This window comes from Mesocricetus auratus, unplaced genomic scaffold, assembly GCF_017639785.1.
Source record: "Mesocricetus auratus isolate SY011 unplaced genomic scaffold, BCM_Maur_2.0 Super-Scaffold_100010, whole genome shotgun sequence".
In the NCBI taxonomy this organism is placed as follows: domain Eukaryota; kingdom Metazoa; phylum Chordata; class Mammalia; order Rodentia; family Cricetidae; genus Mesocricetus; species Mesocricetus auratus.
The window spans coordinates 13,222,531-13,247,642 of NW_024429194.1; the positions used below are offsets into that span (position 1 = coordinate 13,222,531).

At 43.3% G+C, this 25,112-nt stretch overlaps 1 protein-coding gene across 6 annotated transcripts; it reads right to left on the bottom strand.

Moving 5' to 3' along the window:
• Positions 1 to 2,143: 2,143 nt before the first annotated feature.
• Macir (macrophage immunometabolism regulator) lies at positions 2,144 to 23,138 on the bottom strand. 6 transcript variants are annotated; one of them, XM_005077178.4, is made up of 3 exons: positions 23,000 to 23,138; positions 15,640 to 15,729; positions 2,144 to 4,620 (listed from the first exon to the last, which is right to left on the bottom strand). In XM_005077178.4, the coding sequence occupies exon 3, from the start codon at positions 4,595 to 4,597 to the stop codon at positions 3,974 to 3,976; it is 624 nt and encodes a 207-aa protein (XP_005077235.1). In that variant the 5' UTR covers positions 4,598 to 4,620; positions 15,640 to 15,729; positions 23,000 to 23,138; the 3' UTR covers positions 2,144 to 3,973. The 6 variants fall into 6 exon arrangements, with proteins under 6 accessions (XP_005077235.1, XP_040608882.1, XP_012973881.1 ...); XM_040752948.1 differs by lacking the exon at positions 23,000 to 23,138 and adding an exon at positions 21,898 to 22,433; XM_013118427.2 differs by lacking the exon at positions 23,000 to 23,138 and adding an exon at positions 21,840 to 22,433.
• Between the last annotated feature and the right edge of the window lie 1,974 nt (positions 23,139 to 25,112).

Sequence of the window (25,112 nt, forward strand, 5' to 3'; positions counted from 1 at the left end):
ACTTTCCCTACCTGAAGCCCTGGGCAAGACTTGAGGCTTCAGGGACTACTGAATGGATATTTCCATGAGTAATACTGAGTAATACTGAGAAGTGTGGTACAGCAAAGTCCTCCTGGTGAACAAGGCTAAAGGTCAGGATGGAGCCATGTCCCCACATCTTCGCAGTGCACAGCAAGAATCCTCTGCACGGCATCAGACAGGGCTTTGAAAGTGCTGCTGACTCTTCCATAAAAGCAAGGCGTTCAAAGCTCTTCTCTCCAGAGAGGCCCGGCCAGGAGCATCTGAGGACTCGATGGACTGTGCAGGTACCCTCTCCGCCCCAGATGCCTTCCCTTATCCTATGCTCTCCCACAGATCCATGCATCAAACAGCCTCAAGATCAGAGGTAACGTCCAAATTTGATTTCAGACTTCTCCCTAAAACCATTTAAGAAAGCCTTGAACAAAGTGACTTTACAATGGCAAAATACAAAGTCAATGTGTGCAGGGGTGCACAAACATACTGCACATGTGTGAGCACACACACACACACACACACACACAATGTGCACACCTGTCAGAGTGAAGCAGTGATCGGTGAACTTAGCATGTAAAAAAAAAATCAAGTCCATTCTTCTTTTGGTTGTTTCTAGTGTTCTCAGGTAGAAAAAAAAGAAAAGGCTTAATTTTTTTCCTGATGTATAACATCAAAGAAGCCCATTGCAGAATTCTCACCTAGAGGATTATCGCACAGACAGAAGCACCCTCCGGCTTTGTGATCACGTTTATTATCTTCTCAAAGCAATCTTCCTCATCAATGCCCATCTCCCTAATCAAGTATCATTGTTTAAAAAGGCAACCCCACTTCAAACTTGCTACACTCTACATTATAACAGTATTCGGCCTTTTCTCCCTCTCCACACATCCCTTTGAAAGCGCTCATGCCATTTATAAAGTGTGACAGACAGCCTCTCTTCCTCCTTACTCTCAATTGAGAACAAGCCACTTAGGTCAGGACCCTTCAAAAAAGTTTCACTACAGAAAAGCTGAATAAAAGCCTTTCCAAAGACGAAAGTATATTATGATGAAAAAAAGTAAGTAGACTAGGTTGCTTTCCTCAAGGCTTCAGATATATTCCTTCCTTGGTGGAAGCCCAGTCTGCCTGTAAAAGCTAACTCAGATGCTTCTAGAAGTTTCCTAAAGTAAAAATACTGAGGTAGTTAAGGAAGCCCCAAGGTAAGAAAAAGACACTGCACCCCACAGACAAGCATTAAAACATGAGGAGAAAGATACAAGCTTTGATGCACAGAAGACCCCCAGTTGCACAGTAGTCCAAAAGATCTGGGGTTCTCAGACCATGGGGTTTCCATGTTCGGAATCCTCAACTCCCTGGCCGTTGGCACAGCAGCCCAGGAGCCACTCACAGCTATAAACTGACCCTGCAGAAGCCACCAAGTTTCCTATGTCACCTGTGCACCCCTGAGTCTCTAAAACTTGGCATTTTAAGGAAATCTCCATCCATTCTCCTGCCTCTTCTCCCTCTGACTTCTTCCCCTCCTCTGGTAACATACTACCTACAGCAGGAATTCAATTCTCTGGAAATGGCTGGCCTGGGACTCCCAAGCTTTATATCTCAGAAGCCAGTATTTAAATTATCTACAACTATGTAACAAACCATAGAAATCTTTTCAGACATTCATTTTTGTCCAAAACAAAAGAAAAATTTAAAAACTGTATTTTTTTATTGTGCTCAAGAGTCGTAGGCAACTAGGAAAATCTCTCAGGCACACGGTTCATCAATGAGGAGGCTGGACCCAGACCATCGCAAGGAAGACTTTCTTCACCTGGAAGTGACAACGAGTATCAAACTCACATGTGTCTGTTTCATAAAACTAGGGCCTTAAAATAAGCACCTGAGTGGAATTCGTTCATACATTTACTTTAAGTGTGTTCACATACATATGTATGTGCACCTGTGTCATGGTACCTGTGCGAACATTGGAGGATAACTAGTTTTCCCTTTCTACCACAGTGGACCTGGTAACCAAACTTAGGTGGCCATGTTTGGCAGAAAGAACCTTTACCATCTGAACAACCTCAACAGCCCCATGGGTGGAATCCTTACCTAGCTTGGTGTATTTCATTCAAAGCACCACAAAACAATGTATGTTTACGTCACCCTTTTATTTCATAGTTAGAAATACAGTTCCAGAGGGTAAATCATCAATAAATAACGGTGTTTAATCATTAAATGTAAAAATCCCAACTCTTTGGCATCTGACAGGATTCTATTACTTGTCAAACTATTGACTGTATAGATATAGTTAATCTTAGTGATCATTCAATACAATATGTTACAAAGGTGCAGTTTACTTTTAAAATAGACAACATCGGAAACTTTCCAGCCACTGAAAACTCTGATCAACTCAGTAAGATGTGAGTCAGCATCTCCATGGCTCTCTCACACATGCTGTCACATGGTTGCTCTGTGAATGCACAATAAGTATCCATTAAGAGTTCCTGGGGTTGCTAACATTTATTCTTCTCTAAATAAAATTTGCCACTCATTCTGGAGAGAGGAAAACCACAATTGTTCCAGGAATGGACCATTCATCAATTTAAAAGTGTTCTTAATTTATAAGCAAGACTGCTTAACCCCTAGGAAACTCCAAGTGCCAAAAAAGAAAACAAAATGTGTAGTTCTAGATAGCCAGAAATGCCAAATCAGTAATAAATTGCACCTTTAAGACGGAATGAAATAGAAATGTTTACAAAAGTTTAAGTTACATACATTTATGGTCAAGAGTAATTGAGCTGCTTCTGTTACTAAAGGCAAGGAATTATTTCTTTAGCAACAAATTAGACCAATGTGATAGACGTAAATTGTTAGGTAATCCAGGATTAGCCCATTAAAACTGTAGAAGCACGTTAGGCTCCTACACTAATCCTGAAACTGTAATTTCAGTGAGTGCTGTGATGCAGAGAACTAAACTCGGAAAGACCCAAGGATGTGCTGAGTGGTATCACCTTACACCCAGTCTAAGCATTGGATCGTCAAAATCAGGAGAGCCTCTGCGAAAGCTGTATTCACTTATAAGAAGTTGAGATGCAAGCAGTACTATGCCAGCAACCCAGTGGAGAGAATCCTTTCCATCTTCAAGTTCCATGTGGATTTCAAGTTAGAGAATAAGCACTAAGGAAATATTTCCAACTGATGGAAACTCCATGTCACAAACATTCTGGACACGCATCCCACCCACTACCCATTGTAAAATAAATACTTTATATCCCAAATTTAATTTTATTAAGACACACTTTAATAATGCTATAAAGGAATATTTTACAGCCATAGAGATCGGTAACTTTCCATGCGGAAATTAAAAAAAAAAATCCATTGCTCAATATTAGTATTGAGGCAAGTGAAGAAAGGTTATCCTCTCAATCTGAAATGTTAATTGTTTTCAGTGCAAAACCAGTTATAAAATATTTAAACTCAATATTTAAAAATAAAAAGTGGTCCAATTCAGCAGTGTTCAAGCGCTAAATTTCGTAAGACAAATCATTACATACATTGTATAGTAAAATACAGAGATCCGAGAAGCACTGAGCACTTCAATATAAATTTCTAATGAATCATACCAAGTTAGCAACAACCAAGCAGGAAACATTCCCAATTTGAGTGTCAGAATCATAGAGGTGAAATTACTGCACCAAACCCTTGTTCTAGCTAAAAAGCTATGCAAACTAACGGTCAACATTCGGTTTTCTTTGCAATTTCGTGCTCTAGAATGATATCCCCCCGCCCCGCCCCCAAGTACCTGTGATTTCATTCCTGTATCCAAAACTTGATCCAAACAATTTTTTTAATGTCCCAGGAACACTTTAGCTGATACAACCATCTCTAATGTGAAGGGTCATGTACAGAGAACGACAGTAGATTATTCTCTAGCCGAGTACGGGCTGGCTTAAAGCGGTTTAAACTCTGTGCAAGTCGTTCATGTATTATTCCTAGCAAACACTCGGTCCCCTCGGAGGGTCAGGTGTTGAAGCTGGTACTGAAGTACTTCCGTGTCAGCTGGCTCCTTGATGTTCATTTTATCTAGATTGAGGTAGTCCAGGGATTTGGAGTGAGCCCTCTTACCTTTAAGAAGACATAGAGGCAACGGCCCATGGAGGGCCTTATAAGGTTCATAAGGTAAGGATTTGGTGCACTTGTCTCCCGAGCTGGGCATCCGCCTTCGCCTCCTGCCATTAACAGCTGGAATCTCATATGGCTGATAGTACCTACTTCTGGTTTTATAGAGACGAGAGGAGCGTGCGAGTCCCGCATCCAGCTGTTTGGAGCGGAAGGGCGGCATGGCTTCTCCCTTGCTCTCTTCCCCTCCGGTGCACTTCTGGGCTAACTTCAGGAGTTCCTCGCCAGTTGCAAAGCCAACCAAATAGTTAGAGTCCATGTGGAGGATCTGGTAACCAGACACAGTCCGACGCATGGGCGAGCATGGCGTGCTAGAGCAACGGGGTTTCTCTGCCTCTGCCTTCCCTGGCGAGCTCCCCTCGGCCACAGGTAATGGCAGGGTGGTCAGGGCACTTCTGGACTCCCCATTTATATCTACTTCCATCTTAGGCACTCAGCTGCACACTCCTAAAAGTAAACAGACTCAGATTAGAACAGGGCAACACAGAGCTCTGGGCCAAGCCCGATCCCGTCAGAACACTCGCAGTGTGGATAACACGGGTCTGGAAGACAGACAATGCACGATGGATAGATTTCTGCCTGTCTATTGGACATCTCCGAGCAGGTGAGAAATGCCATTCTGTATTCAAGGACTCGCGGGCAGGAAAATGAGAGCCTGCGGAGGTGTTCACGTGAAGAAATCTGAAGGAGGTACTTCTCCATCAGGACTCCATCGTGCACATGGAGTTTACTCCTTGATATGCTCCCCAATTCAGCTCAACAATATGCAAAGACCGGTGGGCACGCAAGTGTCCGCGAAAAGTTTCAAATAGACCCTAACTTGAAAATTCGATTTCCTCTCATTTGTCTTAGATATGGAAGAGCCTCTTTCACACCTGTCATTCTCCGCTCTGTGGTGAAGGGGAACCGAAGAGAAGATAATACAACTTACTGACTGATCAATTTACCTCACAACTATCCTGACACTGTAGCAGAGTATTTGGTGGAGGAGGGGTAGAAACCTTGCAAAGACTCCTCTTTTGAAATCTCCAATGAATTAAAAAAAAATCTGTCGTTAAAAGTTAGCCCTAAACCTAAGCCGGGTGGTGGTGGTGCACGCCTTTAATCCCAGCACTTGAGAGTCAGAGGCAGGCAGGTTTCTGCGAGTTCGAGACCAGCCTGGTCTACAAGAGCTAGTTCCAGGACAGCCTCCGAAGCCACAGAGAAACCCTGCCTTGAAAACAACCAAAAAAAAAAAAAGTTAGTCCTAACCATAATACAGCATGTAAAATTTAATGTTAATCATATGCAAAATGAATCCGGAGAAAAGGTGCAGGGCTCTTGACCTTCCAGCAGACCAAGGTTCAGTTCCCAGCAACCACATGGCAGTCAACAAACTTCTGAAATGCCTCCAGATGATCCACTGCCCCCTTCCTGACTGTATACACGAGGTACACAGACACATATGCAGGCTAAACACACACACACATAAAATAAAAATAGAGCAACCCTTAAAAATACATGTAAAAATCACAAATGTCACTTTATATGGATATTTAATCATAAGACATATCATGAGCACACCATTATTTTATTTTACAATGCTTAAGACAGTACTCTTGAATAGTTTAATAAAAAGAATGATTCACAATGGATAATAGGATTGTTCATTGAAATTATCACTTTGTGTAGTTTTGAAAACCTAATGACACACAGTGTCGTGAATAATGGCGAGGTTCCTAGAAAACAGCAGATAATACAATTTTGGGAAACAAAATAATAGAGATAATGCCTCCTGAGAAAGTTTAATTTTACTTGAATTTCTATTGATTTTTAAGGAAGTATCTCAGAACACTAATCAAGATGTCAAGTAACTAATTTTCATATGAAAAATTTACTGAGAAAGGCTATAATGTCATGTCATTCTCATGAGATCTTTCATAAAAGAAGGAACTTTTTGCTAAAGTTTCAGTACTCATTTACATTTCAGGCAATTAGAAAACTAAAAGCAAATGAAACAGAAACCCTATGAAGAAGTTTATGCATATGTTCCTTCACTGGGAGACCCAGGAGGCACATGGGGACCTGTCCCTACTACAGTCACCATATACAGCATAGCTGAAAACAAATGTTTACAAAGATGCTGCAACAGTCATGTTAGCAGGATCCACACTGGGGTCAGTTCACTCACAATTTTAGGCTATTCTCCTGCCTGTCTAGATTTAAAGTAACTGGTTTTATTGTATTTTGTTACTATTCTAGGATAAAACTTGTTTCTCTCCTCACAGGATCCGAACAGTAACTGCCAGTCAATCTAGACGTGAAGGACATCTTCACTTAGGAGCGTCACAGAACCATAACTAGCTACGCCCAACCTTTATGCTAAACAAACTTTGGACATAAGCCAAGTGACAAAGAAACCCTTGGTCATTAACTCTGTGAGCTTGCAGAGAACAAGAGGACAAATCTAACAATGTCTTTAATCTTCACAACCTGAAGGGTAGATCTTCATTCTGAAAGGCTAGGGATGGAAGTGTGGTGAGGCCTAAGCAAGCAGGGTCAAGGAGGTTTGAAACGCAGAAACACACACACACACACACACACACACACACACACACACACACACACACGCACGCGCTTACCCTAGAACAGCCACCAGGTCAGTGACACTGCAGATACCTGCCATCACTGAGTGAATATGCCTTAGATTTCTCCCCAGCCTGGCACTCCATGACAACGCATGTTTTTTTTTTCACCAACCCCCTTGTTTCCACATGCAATATAAGCTGCTTAACGTTCATAGTTCAGACCCCACCTATGCTGTCTGGCCCATATCAACACTGGGCTGCAATGCCTCAGAGTGGGGGAAACTGCTAAGCAGGTTTTAAAAGTGTGAAGCTGCAAGCATAAAATGTCAAGTACAGACTTCTGTGATCAATGGGGACGTCAAAAACCTGTTCCAACACTGCACCAATTCTGCTTCACTAAAGCAAACTTGCAATTGTTAGAAAATATTTTTGAGACTGAAGATAAAGACAGCATAAGACAATGATTTTAGAGAAACAGGCAGAAATGGTACATCCTTTTGGAAAACTAGAAAACTGAATACACCAACTCTGACATGTCATGCCATACACACATTACTGTTAGATGAAAACTTATCATTAGTTAGTCTTCCAGAGGCCAATAAGAGATGTCACCCAGCCCGGGCACAACTGTGCAAACAGATCTTCACACATCTACATAGACAACAAGGACTTAACTTAGGTTGTCACTAGAAGACACAGAGGTGCCTAGCATGAGAAACATACTGCATTCTACATGGGCAGACAACACACTCACTGCTGTGGAAAACACTTCTGAAACAGAAATTAAAGGAGTAACCATGTGTAATATCCTGTAGAATAAACATCTAATGCAGCAACTAAGGTCAATGCAAAGCAGGTCGTCTCTCACATAAAATATCTGAATGAGTATCTCCTTGTTCTGGATACAAACAACTGGTTTTAAATGTGACATATGCAGCAGCTACCCAAAGAACTTCTCATGAGAAATTCTAAGAGCTGGAAAATGTTTGCACGCCTTAGACATCACACGTTAGCACTCACATTCGCAGTGACAAACAGGAAGCATACTCTCCAAGCAGCTCTTTGGGTGGCTGCCTTCATCTCTGTGCTGTACTGACTGACACGTGAAAAAGAACAGCTTCCAGCTTTGATACTCAATGAGAACCAGGGCTCTCACAACCTGCTTAGAATTCTTACGAATATGCTAACTGTATCGACGGTGGTTTCACCAACACTTTCGCCAACGTGTATAAGGTTCTTGGATCATATGGCCCCACCTCATTGTCTGTCCTCAGCTCCCTCCCTTTCCCACTGGTCTCCTTCATCCTCCTTAACAGTTCCCTTCTCCTTCCATGCCCCTCCACAAGTAAGAGAATGAATGCGACAGTTATCTAACTTGTGATGTTTAACATGCCAACTCCTAGATCTCTTTTTCCTTGTACATCGCTCTTCTAAAGGACACCTACTGTGCCGCACCACAAAAGCAGCATGGAGCCGGGCTTCAGAAAGAGAACACCTATGGGCAAGCTTTCAGGTTCGCTCAGACAGAGGGACAAACCACCTAGCCATGCAGCTCCCCTTCTCCAATGCGTCCATCCAAAAGAGAAAACGCTGTGCTGCTGAATCCCTGAGAACTTCATGAATGAATTTAAAACACTGAGATCAAAATCTGAGGAAATAATGGCATCAATTTCCACGGACCACTTGTTAAATAGAACTGTTCCAGCTTGTAGAAAAGGCCCAGGTGACGTTCTAATTCCCGAATTCTACTTTTAAAAAAACTGACAGCAAAGACCAACCAGTCTCCAAGTCAGCCCACCCGCCACAGCTGAAGACTACAGGGTGCACTCACCATACCTGGAGGCACATCTTGAGACAGGAACTCTTTCATGGGCAGCACATTTCATGTTGCTTGTGGATGTTAATGTAACTCAGAGCCCCGCACATACCAAGCCATACTCTTCCACTGGCCTACACCCCAGCCTTCAAGTTTCTTACTTAAAAAAGGCATTTAACAGAAAATTCAGCTATGGTGACTGCAACTGCATATTCTTCCAGCTTTTCCATGAAAATGCTGCTATGGGCTTATTACTTTTAGCAAGTCTATTCATGACTCAGCATTTTGCTTCATATTCTAAAATGACCCCATTTCTGAAAGGTTTACCTTTGAGGATGGGTCACATATATTCTGGAGCACATCATTGAACATTTATGCAAAGAACACAACTTCTGCCGAAACAATAAACAGTGAATGAAGAACTCTGCTGCACGAGGTGGGGATACTGCACAACAGGCAAAGTATTTGCTGTGCAAGAATCAAGAACTGAGTTCAGATCCTCAGAATCTACTAAAATTAGATAAAATTAGATATGATGTAATCCATATTCCTAGAGTTGGGGAGTATTCAAGGCAGAAGAAACTCTGGGTCTTACTGGCTAGTCAGTCTACTGAAAACTTTAAGGTTCAGGTCCAGGAAGAGACCATGTCTCAAAAATAAGATGGACGGTGATAAAGGAAGACACTTGATACCGATCTCTGGTCTCCACAGGTGCATCACGGATGAGGACAAACACACACACACACACACAAACAAACAGATCCAAGGCTTCTACAGTCTGCATCATTAAAGATGCCCTTCTTGTTTCCATGATTGTCTCTTATACATAATTAAGGCCAAAGAATAGAAATAAAATTAGAACTTACACTAACAGAAGCAGTAAGTTTCTATAAAAAACAGTCTATAATAGAAAACAAAAACTATAGGACTGGGGAGATAGCTAGAAAAATGCCTGCCTTGCAGGCTTGAGAACCTGAGTTGAATCCCCAGAACCCACACTAAAAGCAAACACACAGAACAAGTGCTTGTAATCTAGAGGCTAGGGCTCACTGGGCATCCACCCTCACCTACTTGGTGGGATCCATTAAATGGGAGACTCTGTCTCACAAAAGGGAAGATGGACAGCAACTGAGGAACAATACTTGAAGTTGTTGTCTTCTCTCCTCCCCTACACACACACACACACACACACACACACACACAAGTTCATGTACGTGCACATGCATAAACACGCACATACACACATATACACAAAAAGATAAACCTAAAAAGGTCAACTTGTAGTTACACAACGCTTTTAAAACTATGTTTTTAAACAAACAAATACAAAATTTTAAATGACAGGTAAAGATCTTCTCAAACAAAAGAGCCAAGAGTTGGCAATGAACAAAGGTGTGACTACCCATGAAATACACGCAGAATCACTCAAAGAGATGACTGTGAGTTAGCCAAGACAAATCACACTTTTTCACTATTGGTTAGTGCTCAGCTGTGAATTCTGGCTTATACTAAAAGCAAGAGGTCTGGAAAACAACATTGTCTCTTGTTACTAGACAAGGTGCAGCACAGATAGTGCCTCCCACCTCTTCAATAGTCCATGAAGGGGAGTTTTCCGATCTTTAGGCACAAACACCAACACTTGGACAGTAGCCTAAGCATCATGCCACCCTGGGATAGTTCTACAAAGACGTGGGAGCTTCACAACTGCTATACAAAGATTCTTTTTGAGAAACACTGTGTCCTAACAGCTGTATTCCATGTAAAAACTTAAAAGAATTCACTGATTCATTACCCTTCCCACTGCATGTATTCATGTATCATTAGCATACTACGCCCTTGAAAATCTTCCATCTTCTAAAGCTTTAGCTGAGATGTCAAAAGACATGGAATTCCATGGTTGGACTCTTTCAACCAACAAAGACGCTGATCTGTTTTGCTGTCCTCTCTTAATACACCTTTCTCATCCTTGTCATAAACTCAGCTATTGGAAAACCAGAAATATTTTTCACAGTTATAGTGTCTAATACTCAAGGAGAGAAAGGACAGTAAGTATTTCCAAAAGGATAATCTAAGAGCACAAGGACGCATCAGGGTATAGAGCACAGCCAGCTCTAGTGATGGGTACACTGAAGAGACAGAATCAAGATCTACACTATAGATCTGGAACACCACCCTCCAATCTACAGGGATGGGACATCACCCTCCACTCTACAGGCCTGGGGTGCCACCCTCAATTCCACAGACCTGGGGCACCACCCTCCACTCTACAGGCCTGGGGCACCACCCTCCACTCTACAGGCCTGGGGTGCCACCCTCAACTCTACAGGCCTGGGGCACCACCCTCCACTCTACAGGCATGGAGTGCTACCCTCCACTCAACAGGCCTGGGGCACCATCTTCCTTATGTCCCAAGGAGCTGCAGAGATCCTCAAACAGCCTTAGTCCACAGACAATTTCACAATCATTTTCCCCAACCAGACACATTCTACCCCTTTGCATTCCTCACCAGGCTGACTTGATGACTATTTGATCTTTTTATTATTTTTTGAAACCTCTAAAAATAACCCATGAAGACTGAAAGACGTTCAATTCAAACTATTCATATTGACATTTCTATTAAAGTCAAAATCTCTCTTCACTCCTATCAATGCAATACCTAGAAGAAGCCCCTATTAATATTTAACCATATTCTCCCTTATTCCCTACATTTATAATTATAAGAGTAGATGTTTACTTTATTTACATTACATGAACACAAACACACAAATGCAGAGGAGAAAGAGAGGGAGAGACAGAGACAGAGAAACGAATTTTGCAAGAAGTTCCAAAACTAAAATGCTGAGCCAATGAGCATATGCTTTGTAAATTTTTATAGCAACTACCACAAAGCTTTATGTAAAATGTTCCCATTTTTCCACAAAGAGAATGTACTATTTTATATAACCAAAAGCTAATGTAAAGACTTATATAAAGTACAATCTATACACTCACCAGGAGAGTAAGGTTTCTACTCTCGTTTCTTATAAATAAGAATTGCTAAAGAAAGGGAAACTGTGAGCCCAGAGGATAATGTGTTTGTCTTTTCCAACAGGAAAAGATAAATAAAACAGGCATGACTTCCATTCTTGACCTCAACTCTGATTTTATTTTCACTTCCAACAGTTATATCTTGTAGAGTATTATAAACTAAGCATCCAATTTCCTTCAACAAATGGAAAAATGTTTATATATTCTACGAAAATATGCAGAATGTACATTTTAAAGTAGTGACTACAGTATGCCTCACCCCAACTTGAGTTCTGGCTGAGACTAAAGCAAAGAACGACAACATATGCCTAGGAAACTCTCCATGCACCTGCATGAGCTGTCAAAGGACCACAATCTGTATGCAATGGGCACAGGCCTAACACTCTCTGAGAAACTTTGTTTCCCACACAAAATTTTTCTATACAAAATTTTGCATGTTTCCTATGCAAAGAGTGTAATATTTTGAAGATACAGCATAAATGTCCTAGCTTTAGAACAGCTCTGAAAATAGCTCATACCTTTCACAAATGTTATACAAAAGTGTGTGTGTGTGTGTATGTGTGTGTGTGTGTGTGTGTGTGTGTGTGTGTGTGTGCATTTGAGAGCAACAGAGAGAGACAGAGAGAGAGAGCTCTTTTCATGTATGGGATGAACATATAAACATATGCTCAAACATGGACATTATAAGGACAAATCTATGGTATTATTTCTAAGAGCCATCATCCTTGTGATTTGCTTTGTTTTATTTTGCTGAGTCATTGGTTTTGTCAGACAGACTCCCACAACCCTGGTACTCCTGGAATAGGCCAGAATGAATGAGCAAAGAGCCCCAGGTATCCACCTCTCTCTCTCTTCTCTCCCCCAAAAGCGAGATTACAGATGTGTAATTGGATTTGAGTAGCAAGCACTTTACTGACTGGACCATTACCCAAGCCTCATACTTTTCATTTAAAAAAAAAACTCTCATTTTCTGGATTTTTTGAACTGGCATGAACCCAAAAAATTTACCTGAGTAATCTAAATGCTGCTTTATATGATTGAGCGTGTTTAGTAACATTTAGCAGCACAACATGAAAGAATGTAGATGTGATCATCTGAAATACTTACAGCAAAAATGTTATCACATTAACAAAATCCTTTTCAAGAGGGGCCTGAAATAAACAGTGCACATCAGAGCCATCCTTTGGCGAACAAGGAGGACCCTTATGCATGACTAGTGCAAGAGAGTCCAGTGATTCATCTGACTCTGGGAGGTTGCTGCTTTACCTCTACTGTTGGAACAGAGAAGAGACCCTGAAGGTGAGAACAGCCTGGGTTCTGATCTCAGCACACGCCTGGCCTTTCACAACTGTCTTCAACTCCAGTTCCAGCGGATCAGATGCCCTCCTCTGGATCTGAGGGCACTCTCAGCATGCTTACAGTGCACATGCATACACACACACACATATCTTTCAAAGATAGTCTAAAACCAAAAAGCAACAACAAAACCACCAGGCAATTTTAATATGCACAAAGGTTTCTGGACTTGCCAGACTCTACATGCCAGAAGAAGTCCAATCTTCTCATCTCTGCCTCTTTAAGTCAGCCAGGTAGACATAATCTGCATGTTTCCAGTCACTATCCCCAAGGTCTTCCAACTTACTCCTTCTAATCTCCTGGAGGCTGAAAATATCTACCAGGCAAACTTGCTAAACTTGGATATAAAATGAAATAAAACCATGTTGAACAAGATCTGAGTTCATCTGAATGCGCTTGGATACACTAGTTACTTAAGGGCACGAGGGATAACAGTTTAGCATCACTTATAGAGGTGAGCAAAAATGCTTGTTAAATAATCCAACTACCTCAGTGTTAGGTACTTACCCATGGAAATGTACACACTAAGACACGATCATCAATATTTATGGCAGCATCATTCATAATTATCAAGACCTGGCAAGAGGCCAAACATCACTTCAAGAAACTAAGTGTGTGGCATGCACTGAATGGAATACCATTCAGTGGCGAACACTGTCACCTAGGAACCCAACAAGTAAAACAGGTTTGCAGAAAAGCTCTATACCATTTGATTCCATTTATGTGGCATTCTGGAAAAATGCAAAATAATTAGGGCAGAGGTTAATCGATGACTGGTAAAAGTTAGGATGGGGAGAAGGAACACACTACAAAGAACACTTTCAAACTACTCTCAAAATAAATTTAACTACCTACCAGTTATCCTTCAATAAACCCTGACACTAAAAGTAAGAGGTTTCCGTAACGTGCAAGTTTTACATGATTCTCCAATACATGATAATTTCTTGGCTACATAGTCTCAGAGTCAAGAGGAAAAGTCAATGGTTATCCTGTGTGTCTGATCACCTTCAGTGATCACATCTCCGGAGCTCCATCACTTCACCTTTCATAGCTCATCCAGAATGCTAATTTATAAAAGAAAATCAATAAAACAGTGTGTACAAAAACAGCATGAATGTACAGGTACACACATATGGATAAATACAGAGAGCCATGCAAACATATCCCTTTGGCCTCCCGCCCATTTCTTCTAGTTTACTTTAGCAGGGTGGGTGTCCAAATGCACTATGAATTTCTGAAGAACTTCTCTTCCTAAAGACTAGACATTTTAGCAGTGTTTTCAGCCTTTTAAAGTGCATCTTGGAAGCAGGAGAGATATCTCATCAGGTAAAAGCATGTGAGGCTCTTGAAGAGGACCCAAGTTTGCTCCCAGTGTCTGTGTTGGATGGCTCACAACCACCTTCAATTCCAACTCCAGGGGATTCAATGCATTCTTCTGGCTTCTGAAAGCCAGTCACAAGCACAAACCCACATACAGATACAAACATATACACAAAATTGGAAGCAAAATAATGTTTATTGAATGAATTAGACATGATACGGCTACTTAATACCAGCACATTCCCCCATCATCCTTTTAAATCATTGTAAATGGAAGTTTCTGTCTTGCCCAGTCCCGCAGCCATTTAGTCCCAAATAAATACACAGAGGTTTATATTAATTATAAACTGTTTGGCCAATAGCTCAGATTTCTTATTGGTTAGCTCTCTCTTAATTATTAGCCCATTTTCTATTAATCTGTATATCTCCACATGGTCTAGGCTTACCCATGATGCCCAGGCCTCTTTCTTCCTTGGTGGCCACATGGCATCTCTCTCTAGACTCACGCTCTGAGCCTCTTCCCAGAATTCTCCTCGCTTTGTAACCCTGCCTATACTTCCTCCTGGCTCCATCCTGCCTGTCCATTGGCCAAAAGAGCTTTATTCATCAACCAATACAAGCAACACATCCTTGCAGCATAGAAGAAGGAAGCCCCACATCATCTCGTTCTCCAGTGCCTAACTATTCAGAGATCACTGGGTATGAAACTGCTTTCTCCAAAGACAACGGCCTTTAAGTTAAAGTAAGAAACTACAAGGATTCAAAGAGCAGACACTCACATCAATACAGTCCTGAAATGCTAAAGAGCCAGAAGCTGTGTCTAATGATTCCCCACCAAACTCTTGAAGGCACACAAGCAACTATATGAGCACCAACACAGGCATGGGAGCAGGAGCGACTAAAGGATGCCAAAGTATTGTGTACTTTTAAGTTGGAATTCACAGTACAACGAAACAGAGAAGGGTCACATGTGCAGCAAAGTACAACTATGTGAACACTGTTCTCCGTCAGCTACTGTATTTATGAAACCACACAACTAGAATGTATTGCACATTACTTCAGCAGTTTTGGGAGATAACTTTTTATTAAAATACCCCTCCAATTTGAGCAACATTTCTATCATATATTCTGAAGTACTGTTCCCTAAGAACTCCTAAAGCTTCTAGGAACTTCACAAAGAGGAAAACACATGAAATCACCAAACATTTCAAGTAATTTAAGTATGCTGCAAACATAATCACAACTCCAACCTGTGGCACACACAACTGTCACCATACATGGACATCACTTTCACACATTCATCTATGTAATTTTTAACACACACTATGACGTTACGTGCATATAATGGGTAACCAAGAGAAACAGCTAAATGTAACTTACCAGACTAAATCCCAGATGATGTCACTGTGCAATTTCCAAAGAGTCCCGAGGGAACACAGGCATAATAATGTTTCTGTTCTCCTCCAGATACTAAACATGAGAGGCAAAAATAAGGCTGTAATTTAACGAGTACCACAATTTATAAAGCAATTATATTAATTCTAACTGCAAAAACAGAATGACAGTCACACGAGGAACTAAGGCTGGGTACAGGCTACATAGGACACAGTAACTAACTAATTCAGCTAAAAAGCTGTTTTGAGTTAGTTTGACTAAGTGGATCTCCAAAACATCGTACTGCGCTTGTTGTGCTCTGTAAACTCTACCTAGAAACTAAGAGTATTGAACTAGGCTAAGTAAAATCACTTGAAAAACTGAAGGCACAAATTATGGTTTTACTGTCCCATTCCTGTTGGTGTGTTCAGAAGATTGTATGGAGGTGGGGGTGGGGAGCAATGCTGAGGCAAACACAAAAAGACTAGATCTTAGCTGGAGCCATGCTAAGAATTCTTCCTCCTGACCTTGCATAAACAGCAACCTCTAAAATGAGGCCAATCATACCACTGTCCCTCCATAACACAGGTTATGTGGATCGAGGGAACTCAGGTAGATGAATGTGATTTGCATGCTCCACAGATGTGTGATCTTATTATTATGCAATTAATTTTGGTGTCTACTCATTTGGATTCTAAAATAGCAACAATAAAAATACCCTTTGTTAGACTGCTGGAGGCAAAGGACTGGAAGGCACTTGAAAGTGTGTGTGTGTGTGTGTGTGTGTGTGTGTGTGTGTGTGTTTGTACATGTGCATCCAACCATGCAGGCACATGTGGAAGCCAGAGGTTAACATCAGGGTTATAATATTCTTCTATTCACCTTATTTATTTTCGTACTGGGGAGCGAACCCAGGATCTTGAACATCATAGGCAAGAACTCTGCCACTAGGCCATACCCTAGGTCTCTACTTTATTTTGTGAGATGCTAAGGAGTCACTGGGATCCTCCTGTCTCTGCTGAGAAGACGACTCAGGTCATCATTCTTACACAGTAGGCATTTCACCCATTGACACACCTCCCGCCTCAGAAAACACTTTCAATAAGACAGACGAACCAACCTATTCAAGGTGTCTAGCATCTATCTCTTCAATGTCGTCCCCCTCCTAACACGGAATTAAAAGCGTCTATCTTTAGCTCTTGCATCCCCAGTTAATTGGATTAATTTGTTAAGACAAACAAACAAACAGAAACCTCCTCAAAGTCCTTTTCAACCTGTACAGCTTTCATAGGTTTCTATGTTTTCAATGTGGTACCCAACATAAAGTGGGTAGGTGTTCATGAGAGTGGACAGGATTCATTTCATCTACATAGGTGTGTGGAGCCCGAAAACATAGGGAAGTGCTATACACCACCTTCTCAGACTAAAGACAAACAGCAAATGAAACAGGCCAAGAGATGCTGTGTTGTTGTTTTTCTCCCAGCACAGAGGAATTTCAGCCAAAGGAAATGGATAATTTACTGAATGCAAGGTATTCTGCTTAATAACCAGAAGTGGCTAATGTAGCAAAACCATCATGGGAAGAACCCTGATGCCACCAGCCATGAGAACATCATCCACTGCAGAGAACAGTCATGTTCCATTTAATTCATTTTAGCCCCAACTATGTTTACATTTAGAAAACAAGCAATCTGCATAATTAAGACTTGGACCTCCCTCACCAATGAGGCCTTTGGTCTTAACAAAAACTGACGTGTAGTGAAACACAATGTGCTTCCTAATGATAAAAATACTTGCTTCATATAATTATCCCCTGAAGAATCTACAGAATATTGCCAGGAAAATTTATGCTGGCATACTAAACAAATAGATTTGTAAAGGGCAATGGGAATCAAATGAAACCATTTTTCAACTCGTATATTTCAAAAGACATAATTTATGTGATATAATCTTTACTCCTTGAAGAAAATATTATTACCACCACTTTGAAGCATTCAGTTAAATACTACTACTCCAGATCAGTGCAGGAATCCACACACCAACTAGCCTGCCTCCAGGGTCCACTTGCTCATCCTCAATCTTGTGTATAAGCACGGCTTTGTACACGATAATCATGCTCACAAAAACACATATCCATCAATTTCTGTGGGTGTTTCAGGAGGTACTTTACATACAAATTTCTATTACCTCATTTGTGAAATGACTGGGGGGGGTTATTACTAGTTCCAAGGTGACTTTAGACTTTTTAAATGTTAGGCTTTTACAGTATGAAGACAGAGACAACCTGAGGTCAATCCCTAGAACTAAAACACATTCTCACTCTCTCTCTCTCTCTCTCTCTCTCTCTCTCTCTCTCTCTCTCACACACACGATAAATATTTTTACAATAATAGATAGCATGCTAGATAGTTTTATTGGGCTGTAGAAAAGTCAGTAGGCTATTTTTCTTAGTTAGTGATTGGTGGGGGAGGACCCAGCCCACTGTGGATGATGCCATTCCTGGGCTGGTGGTCCTGAGGTCTTAAAAAAAAGAAGCAAGCTGAACAAGCCATGAGGAGGAAGTCAATAAGAAGCATCCCTCCCAGGCCTCTGCATCACTTCCTGTCTCCAGGTTCCAGCACTGCTTGAGTTCCTGTCCCAACTTCCTTCAGGGATGGACGAAGATGTGAAAACTTAAGACAAGGAAACCCTTCTATGCCCCAGTTGTTTTGACCACGGTGTTTCACCACAGCAACAGTAACCCTAACTAAGGCAAACAGCACAGCGGGAGAATCTCCAACCACTGTAGGCTACTGGGTGTTCTACAGTCAGATGCCAGGGCTACGCTACTCACAAAGTGGAAGAAATTTGATACAGACTCTTTAAAAATTAGATTGAAAAGCAAAAGAAAACGTTAGAAAAATGTCAATGCCTTATTTCTGCCTTACACGCTGCCTTAATTCTGAATCAAGACGATTTTGAAAGTCTTAAATTTCATTTCCACTTTCATATAATTTATGCCAGGTACTTGGTGGCATATTCTTTCCAAGAGTTTAGATGCACTAGCAAAACATTTATACTTTCAAATATGTTTTAGCACCAATAGAAAGGACTGGTTTAAACCCTCGGCTAAAACTGGAAGCAGGGAAACCTTAAAGCAATTACCAAACATCACTGAGCTGATGAAGGCGTCTAGGAAATGTTCTGTAATTTCATAATGATCAAAGTGTAATGACTGATTATCCCTGGTTTGCCACTGCCAAGCCAAAAATAGAATGGATCCCTCAGCAGTGACCCAAGGTGAGCCAAGTATAGAAGCTTCTGCCTGGTCCTCATTTTCACTCCTGAAGTTGTTGTTTGTGTGTAACTTAGCACCAGCTAGACACAGGCGCCAGGGAAGGGTCGATGACACAGTGAAAAGAGAGACAAAAAAATAAATAAATACAGCAGAGCCAAGAAATAGTGTACCTACATACCTACTTCCGCAAGACTGCATGTAGAACAACCTACTGCAAATTATAGTAAAGGTTTTACTACCATCTCCCCAAATAGAAATTAAAAGTTGTAATAAAGTCACCCAAAAATTTAACTTGCAAATAAAACCATTTTTAGAATACTTCTTAAATCTATAGATTTTAATCTATAAATCCCTAACACCTAGAAATGACTTTGGTTTTACCTTGGCGTTGGAAGGCTTAGATCTTGAATGGGAAAGACAGTTTAGAACTTCTAAAGACACAAAAAAAACAAGCATAGAAAAACAGACTAAAGTCAATAAAGGCAAAGCTTGAAGATACAATGTTTCCAACACCAAGAGCTGAAACAAACAGAAAGCTCTATGACATTACTCTGTAAATAATGTGGACAGGAAACTCAAACGGAGCCAAGTACAGCCAACCGCCACTGGCAGGGAAGTCAAAAGGAAAAAGACACATCCAACAGTGACTGCGAGGAGGGGGCCACGCGTAGAAAAGTTCCCAACATGAACTGATAAGTGATACACATCATACAGTCAATGCAATAAAGCCCCTCAAGAAGTACATCTAGTTCATAGTTAATACCTTGTCGCAATTGTTTGCAGAACCTCTTGAATCTTCAAATATCCTCGGATGACAAATGTATTGTTACCCTACCCCAAAGTAATATAAAGTCGTAAAGAGATATATATATATAGGTTTTATAAAGGGAAAGAAATCTTTCTACTTGTGTACTTTGGAAGACGTATCCACCCAGCCATTCACTCAATGACGTATTGGGTCATTCCATTTCTTGAGTAAGTAGAAGCAGTCGGAGCAAGCATAAAGTGTAACGCCATGCCAGAGGAAATGCAAACTTCATATGTGCAACAGCAATCTGGGCAACACCAGCAACTCCAAAGCTTTCTTTTTTCCACAAAACAAAGAAAGCTTTACGTGGAAATGTTCATTGCTAACCAAATTCTTTACTCTTAGTTCCTAAATCCCTATACTTCAGGCATCAACCCAGATCCACTAACTAAACAGCAAGAAAAAAAGGCAAATGTTAACTCTGTGTGTGTGTGTGTGCATACATATATATGTGTGTGTGTGCATTCATATGTATGGCTATAAATCTGGAGGCACTATGAATTTTGATAAATTCTGCTAATTACTAAAAATGGTACTAGGAGAAAACAGAATTTCTTAGGGGAAAAGAAATAGAGTTACTAAGTGATGAGTTTTAATTCTCCTAAAATCTGGGTGGTGGAGTGGGAAGAAAGTAAGACTTTAAGGAAGGATCCTGGAGCAGGGGAAATTCCATTTCTACTAGTGAAAATCCTTTGTAATCAAAATATTTTCTGCTCTCAAGGACTACTCTAAAAAAAATAAATAAGGGGCCAAAACATTCCTCAAGTAGAAAAACACTGAACAGGAATAAAATGGCTCAGCTGACAGATTACAGCACTGAGTGGAAAAGAAAATGCTTAGCCGAAGCCATGGGCTCTCAGCATGGAGACCACATCTGACCTTCTTATCTTTCCTCGGTTTGTAAAATTAAATCACTAAGGGTTCGGATGGGCAGTTATTAAGTGCAGTGTGATGTTTTAAAAACTTTCTTTGACCTTACCAACAGACCATCCACCTTCCCAGCATGGTAAGGCAGCCCGTAACTGGTTTGGTAAGACACAAATGTGTTCCTCTTTCTAGTATCAGTTCTCTTAATAGCAACTCCCTGAAAGCGCCCGGCATTCATTTTGTTTCCATCTCTGCCAGTTAAAATCAAACCCACGTTACTACATCATATTCAGCTTCACTCCAAACATATCTGGCAGTGGCTGAAGCCACAAGTCTACGCGAAGTCTTTACAAGAACCCCTCCCCCCCCTCTTCTGGAAGCATAACCACAAAGGGACAGATGTCTATGGTGGAGGTGATGTATTTTCCAAAGGAAAGCTGCAAACTAGGTACTCGTTGAGAAAATAACCGAGGCTACAAATCAGTAAACAAAAATTAAATGGTGTTTATAAACTATTGTTGCCATCACAACCAGTCACTTTTAAAACTTAATGTTAAGGTTCTCCTCAAGAACACCAAACACATAATGGAAGCTAATTGGCTGTTAGTAATGTCAGTGAGTAACCCTTACCCCCTGGGAGATTTGGTGCTAACTGTCCCATTTACAATTAAATAAACATACCAAGACAACAATTTATGCACCATTTCTTACCAAACTTAAGTGGTCTCAGTGCTCATTCATGAATGCTTACATTTCATCCTGTCTGTTTTGTTTATAATCCAAAGTACCATAAAAAATATCATCTGAATGTCCATTCATTAAAATAACCACAGCACACACTGTGACCCAGAACTTCCTGGATAATGGTTGTGTTTTGAACTAGTTGTGAAAATAAACTTTGTGAAGGGTTGTTTCCAACCCCTAGTGTCTACCTTGTCGCACCACGGCAAAGTACTTTGCCAACTGGAATTGTTGAGTGGGATTTTTTTTTTTTTGGAGGATAAACAAAGGTAAAACGAAGTTTAAAATCCTCGGAGATCTTCTATGGCTTCTGGTCTCCCAGCTAGGAGCTGCTAACAATGTACAATGTTGCTGTTTCCATTCTGACTGCTCTTCGGAGGAAGAAAAAGTTCAGCTCCAGTGTTCCCTGTGTCTCCCAGGCTCGCACACTCGCGTGCGCGCGCGTACAACACACACACACACACACACAACACACACTCGCAAACTCCGGCTCTGCAGAGATCGGCAGCCCACCCGGAGCAAAGCGGCGTGGGTGGAGAACCCGGGAGTCTCTAGCGAGGCAGACACTTGCCGAGGGGCCAGCACGCGGCAGTCGTTCCCTTTCGCGACCCGAGCTCCTTTCTGGCCGAGATTTGCAGATTCCACCACTAGAGCGACTTTGGCAGCTTCACAATGGGCCGCTTCTCAAGGTCTGCCCGCAGCCCGCCACCAGACGTCCTTTCCTACGCTTCCCACCCGCCCCAAAGTCCACCCGCGACAGGTGGGGCGAGGGCGGCGGTGCCCGAGACATCTGCCGCGGGAGTTTCGAGCCAGCACCGGGCCGCGATCCACAGTCCACAGACGCCACCACCGGATGGCCCGTGGGTCCCCAGCCACAGCGGCCTCGGCCTCGCCCGCAGGGTGCAGCTCGCACAGGGCGGGCGCGATAAGGTCGTCTGGGCTGTCGCCAGGCGCTATCTGGCCCCCGCAGTCCTAAGCCCGCACACCGTTGGGGACAGAGGCGCGACAGGCCGGGCAAGAGCTACTTCTCAATGGGCCTCCTGGGCCTGTCGCCTGGCGCTGCGGGCACCGCGAGCCGCCGAGCTGGCGCGCGCCAACGCACCCAGACTTCCGCACCTCGGCGCCGCGGGAGCGCCGCTCCGGGTCGCAGAGTCCCCCGCACCGCACGGCGGCGGCGAGCGCAAGCCTGCTCGCCCGCTCGCCCGCCCGCAGCGCGCACACCGGGCGCACGCCTCCGCACACTCACACGCGCCGCACACTCCCGGCGTCGCCCGGCCCCACCCCTGTGCCAGGAAGCTGCGGGCTCTCGCACCCCGCGCGGGCCCCACCCCAGTCTCCAGACCCCAGCCTTGCATCCGCACTGGGGCTCAGGGACCGGCCCCCTTCGAAGCCGGTTGCCACCGAGGCTGCCATGCCAGCCACCCAGCAGGCCCCCAGCGCTGCACACACACACACACACACACACACACACACACACACACACACACACACACACACACAGCTCGCCCAGCCCGGACACGAGGCGAGGAGGAAGGGGCGGCGCCGTGCCTGGGGCTGGCACAGTGGCTCGCCGGCTGGGGCACCCACACTCACGCGCGTACCCCACCCATCACCACCGCCACCTCTGCAGCACAAAAGGTTGCAGAAGGAGTGGCGATCCCCGTCCCACGTACCAGTGATCCAGGGTTCCGCCGGCTCCTCTTCGCCGCCGGCCGCAGAGCCGGAGCCAAGGGCGGGAGAGGCGCGGGGCTGCGGCGCCGAGGTGCGGGCAGAGGCCGCCAGCCAAGCCAGCCGGGTACCCGCTGCTCTCCCACCGCGCTCGGCACCAGCTCCGGCCCGCCGTAGTCCCGCCTCCTCCCCCGCCTCCGCCCGCCTTCCCGCCTCCTCCCTCCCTCCCTCCGGCTGCGGAGGCGAGGCCGGTGAGCGCAGAGCCCGCCTCCTGCGCCAGGCTCGCACGCTCTGAAGGGCGGACGGCGGGACCGGGCGCTGGGCGACCGGCGGGAGAGCGCAGAAGGGGATGCGCGCGGACGCGAGGCGGCTCGCGTGATGCCGCCACCTCTCCCAGACGAAAACCCCGCGCTCCCGCCGACGAGTCGCGGCAGCTCGAGGGCCTGGGAATGAGGACGGCTCTCACTGAAGCGGCGTGCTGAGCTGTGTGGGCATGGCTGTCATTTGGGAGTTTCTGCTGAGCCGAAGTTGAGGAGAGCAGAAGCCCGTGGAGTTACAAATTACACTGCAATTCTAAAAAAGAAGGAGAGAGAGAGAGAGAGAGAGGGAGAGAGAGAGAGAGAGAGAGAGAGAGAGAGAGAGAGAGAGAGAGAGAGAGAGAGAGAGAGAGAGAGAGAGAGAGAGAGAGAGAGAGAGAGAGAGAGAGAGAGAGAGAGAGAGAGAGAGAGAGAGAGAGAGAGAGAGAGAGAGAGAGCTATATAGGGGGAGGGGAAGGCCAAATTCAGTTTCTGAGTCATTTGTTTCTCTTCTGTTTTCCTTCCTTTCTTCCCTCCCCCCTTTTTTGTTTTTCTTCACAAGGTCTCTCTCTGTAGCTTAGACTGGGCTCAGACTGCGGAGAAGCTCGAGGTTTGCAGGAGTGACTGACATGCCATTCCCAACAAGTTGTTCTTTTCTCTATCCGTGTGCCTCTCCCCTGGCAGAGCCGTTTAAACGCAGCACACAAATATTTGCTGATATTTATTTGGCTCTAGGTGCCAACCCTTTTGACAGACAGTTCCACGTTTACATCTTTCACCTGTTCTCATCTGCATTTTACACATACAGAAAACAAGAGGAACTTTCTTACAGTCACAGACTTAATACATGGCTGGGCTGTTTATGCGCTTGTAAATGTAAATCGGAATTCCAGTCTTCTGTGGTCTTTGAAGGGGTGCTTTATCCGAACACAAAGAATCATAAATTTAGACTAGTACAAACTAAACCAAGTCGTTTTTGTTCCAGAGCCTATATATGTCCCCAACAATATCAATAAATAGAAACACTCTGGATCCAAGAGACAGCTTCTGGTTTCCCTGAACTGAAGGATGTTTACTGGATTGCCTCTCCTGTGCTCTGATGTAAGTGTCAGAAAACGGAAGGAAGAGGCCAGATTCATGAATGTTCTCAAAATAATAGTTACTCTTCCCCAACGTGGTACACATGCAACTTCTCCCATAACAGACCCTAGTGCATCATACTGGCATTGAAAGCATAAGCAGTGGGATTTTCTAACATTTATTTTTTAGGTTGTCGTTTTTTGTTTTTCTCATGGTACCTTAGGAGAAGGCACTGGGAGTCATTTCAGAATTTGAATCAATCACGGTAGTGTATTGTTATAAATGTTCATTCTTGTACATCTAAATCTACCTGAAAACATTACATTTTACTTTAAGGAGCTTGATTTCATTTTCCCCTGGCTGGACTCATAATCTTTTCAGGAGAACACCTTGTAACTTGGCCTCCTTTGTTCTGAAAATTTAGCAATGTTCTTTGGCCAGAAGCAATAAAAGCCGGACTGGCCTCTCGGCTCAAGGCTAGCTCCACCAGCAGGCATTATCTCCAACTGTTTCCCTCGCCAGGTGGTGCCCCGTGTTCCAATCTCTGAGATTCCTTACACAGTCAAAAGTTAGGTTAGTTCTTGAGTGTCACAAAGAATACCTATTCACTAGGCAGGCATGGCTCCTGTGGGGTCAGGTACCACAAGCGGCCTCCACAGAAGTAAAAGCTAGGGAGGCATCTATGGCAAGGAGAGAAGGGAAATGTGCCCCCAGAGTCTCCTCTCCTGATACCCACAGGTGT

Bases quoted from the DNA above. Each gene is read 5' to 3' on its own strand.
- Macir (XM_005077178.4), bottom strand. From the start codon at position 4,597: ATGGAAGTAGATATAAATGGGGAGTCCAGAAGTGCCCTGACCACCCTG.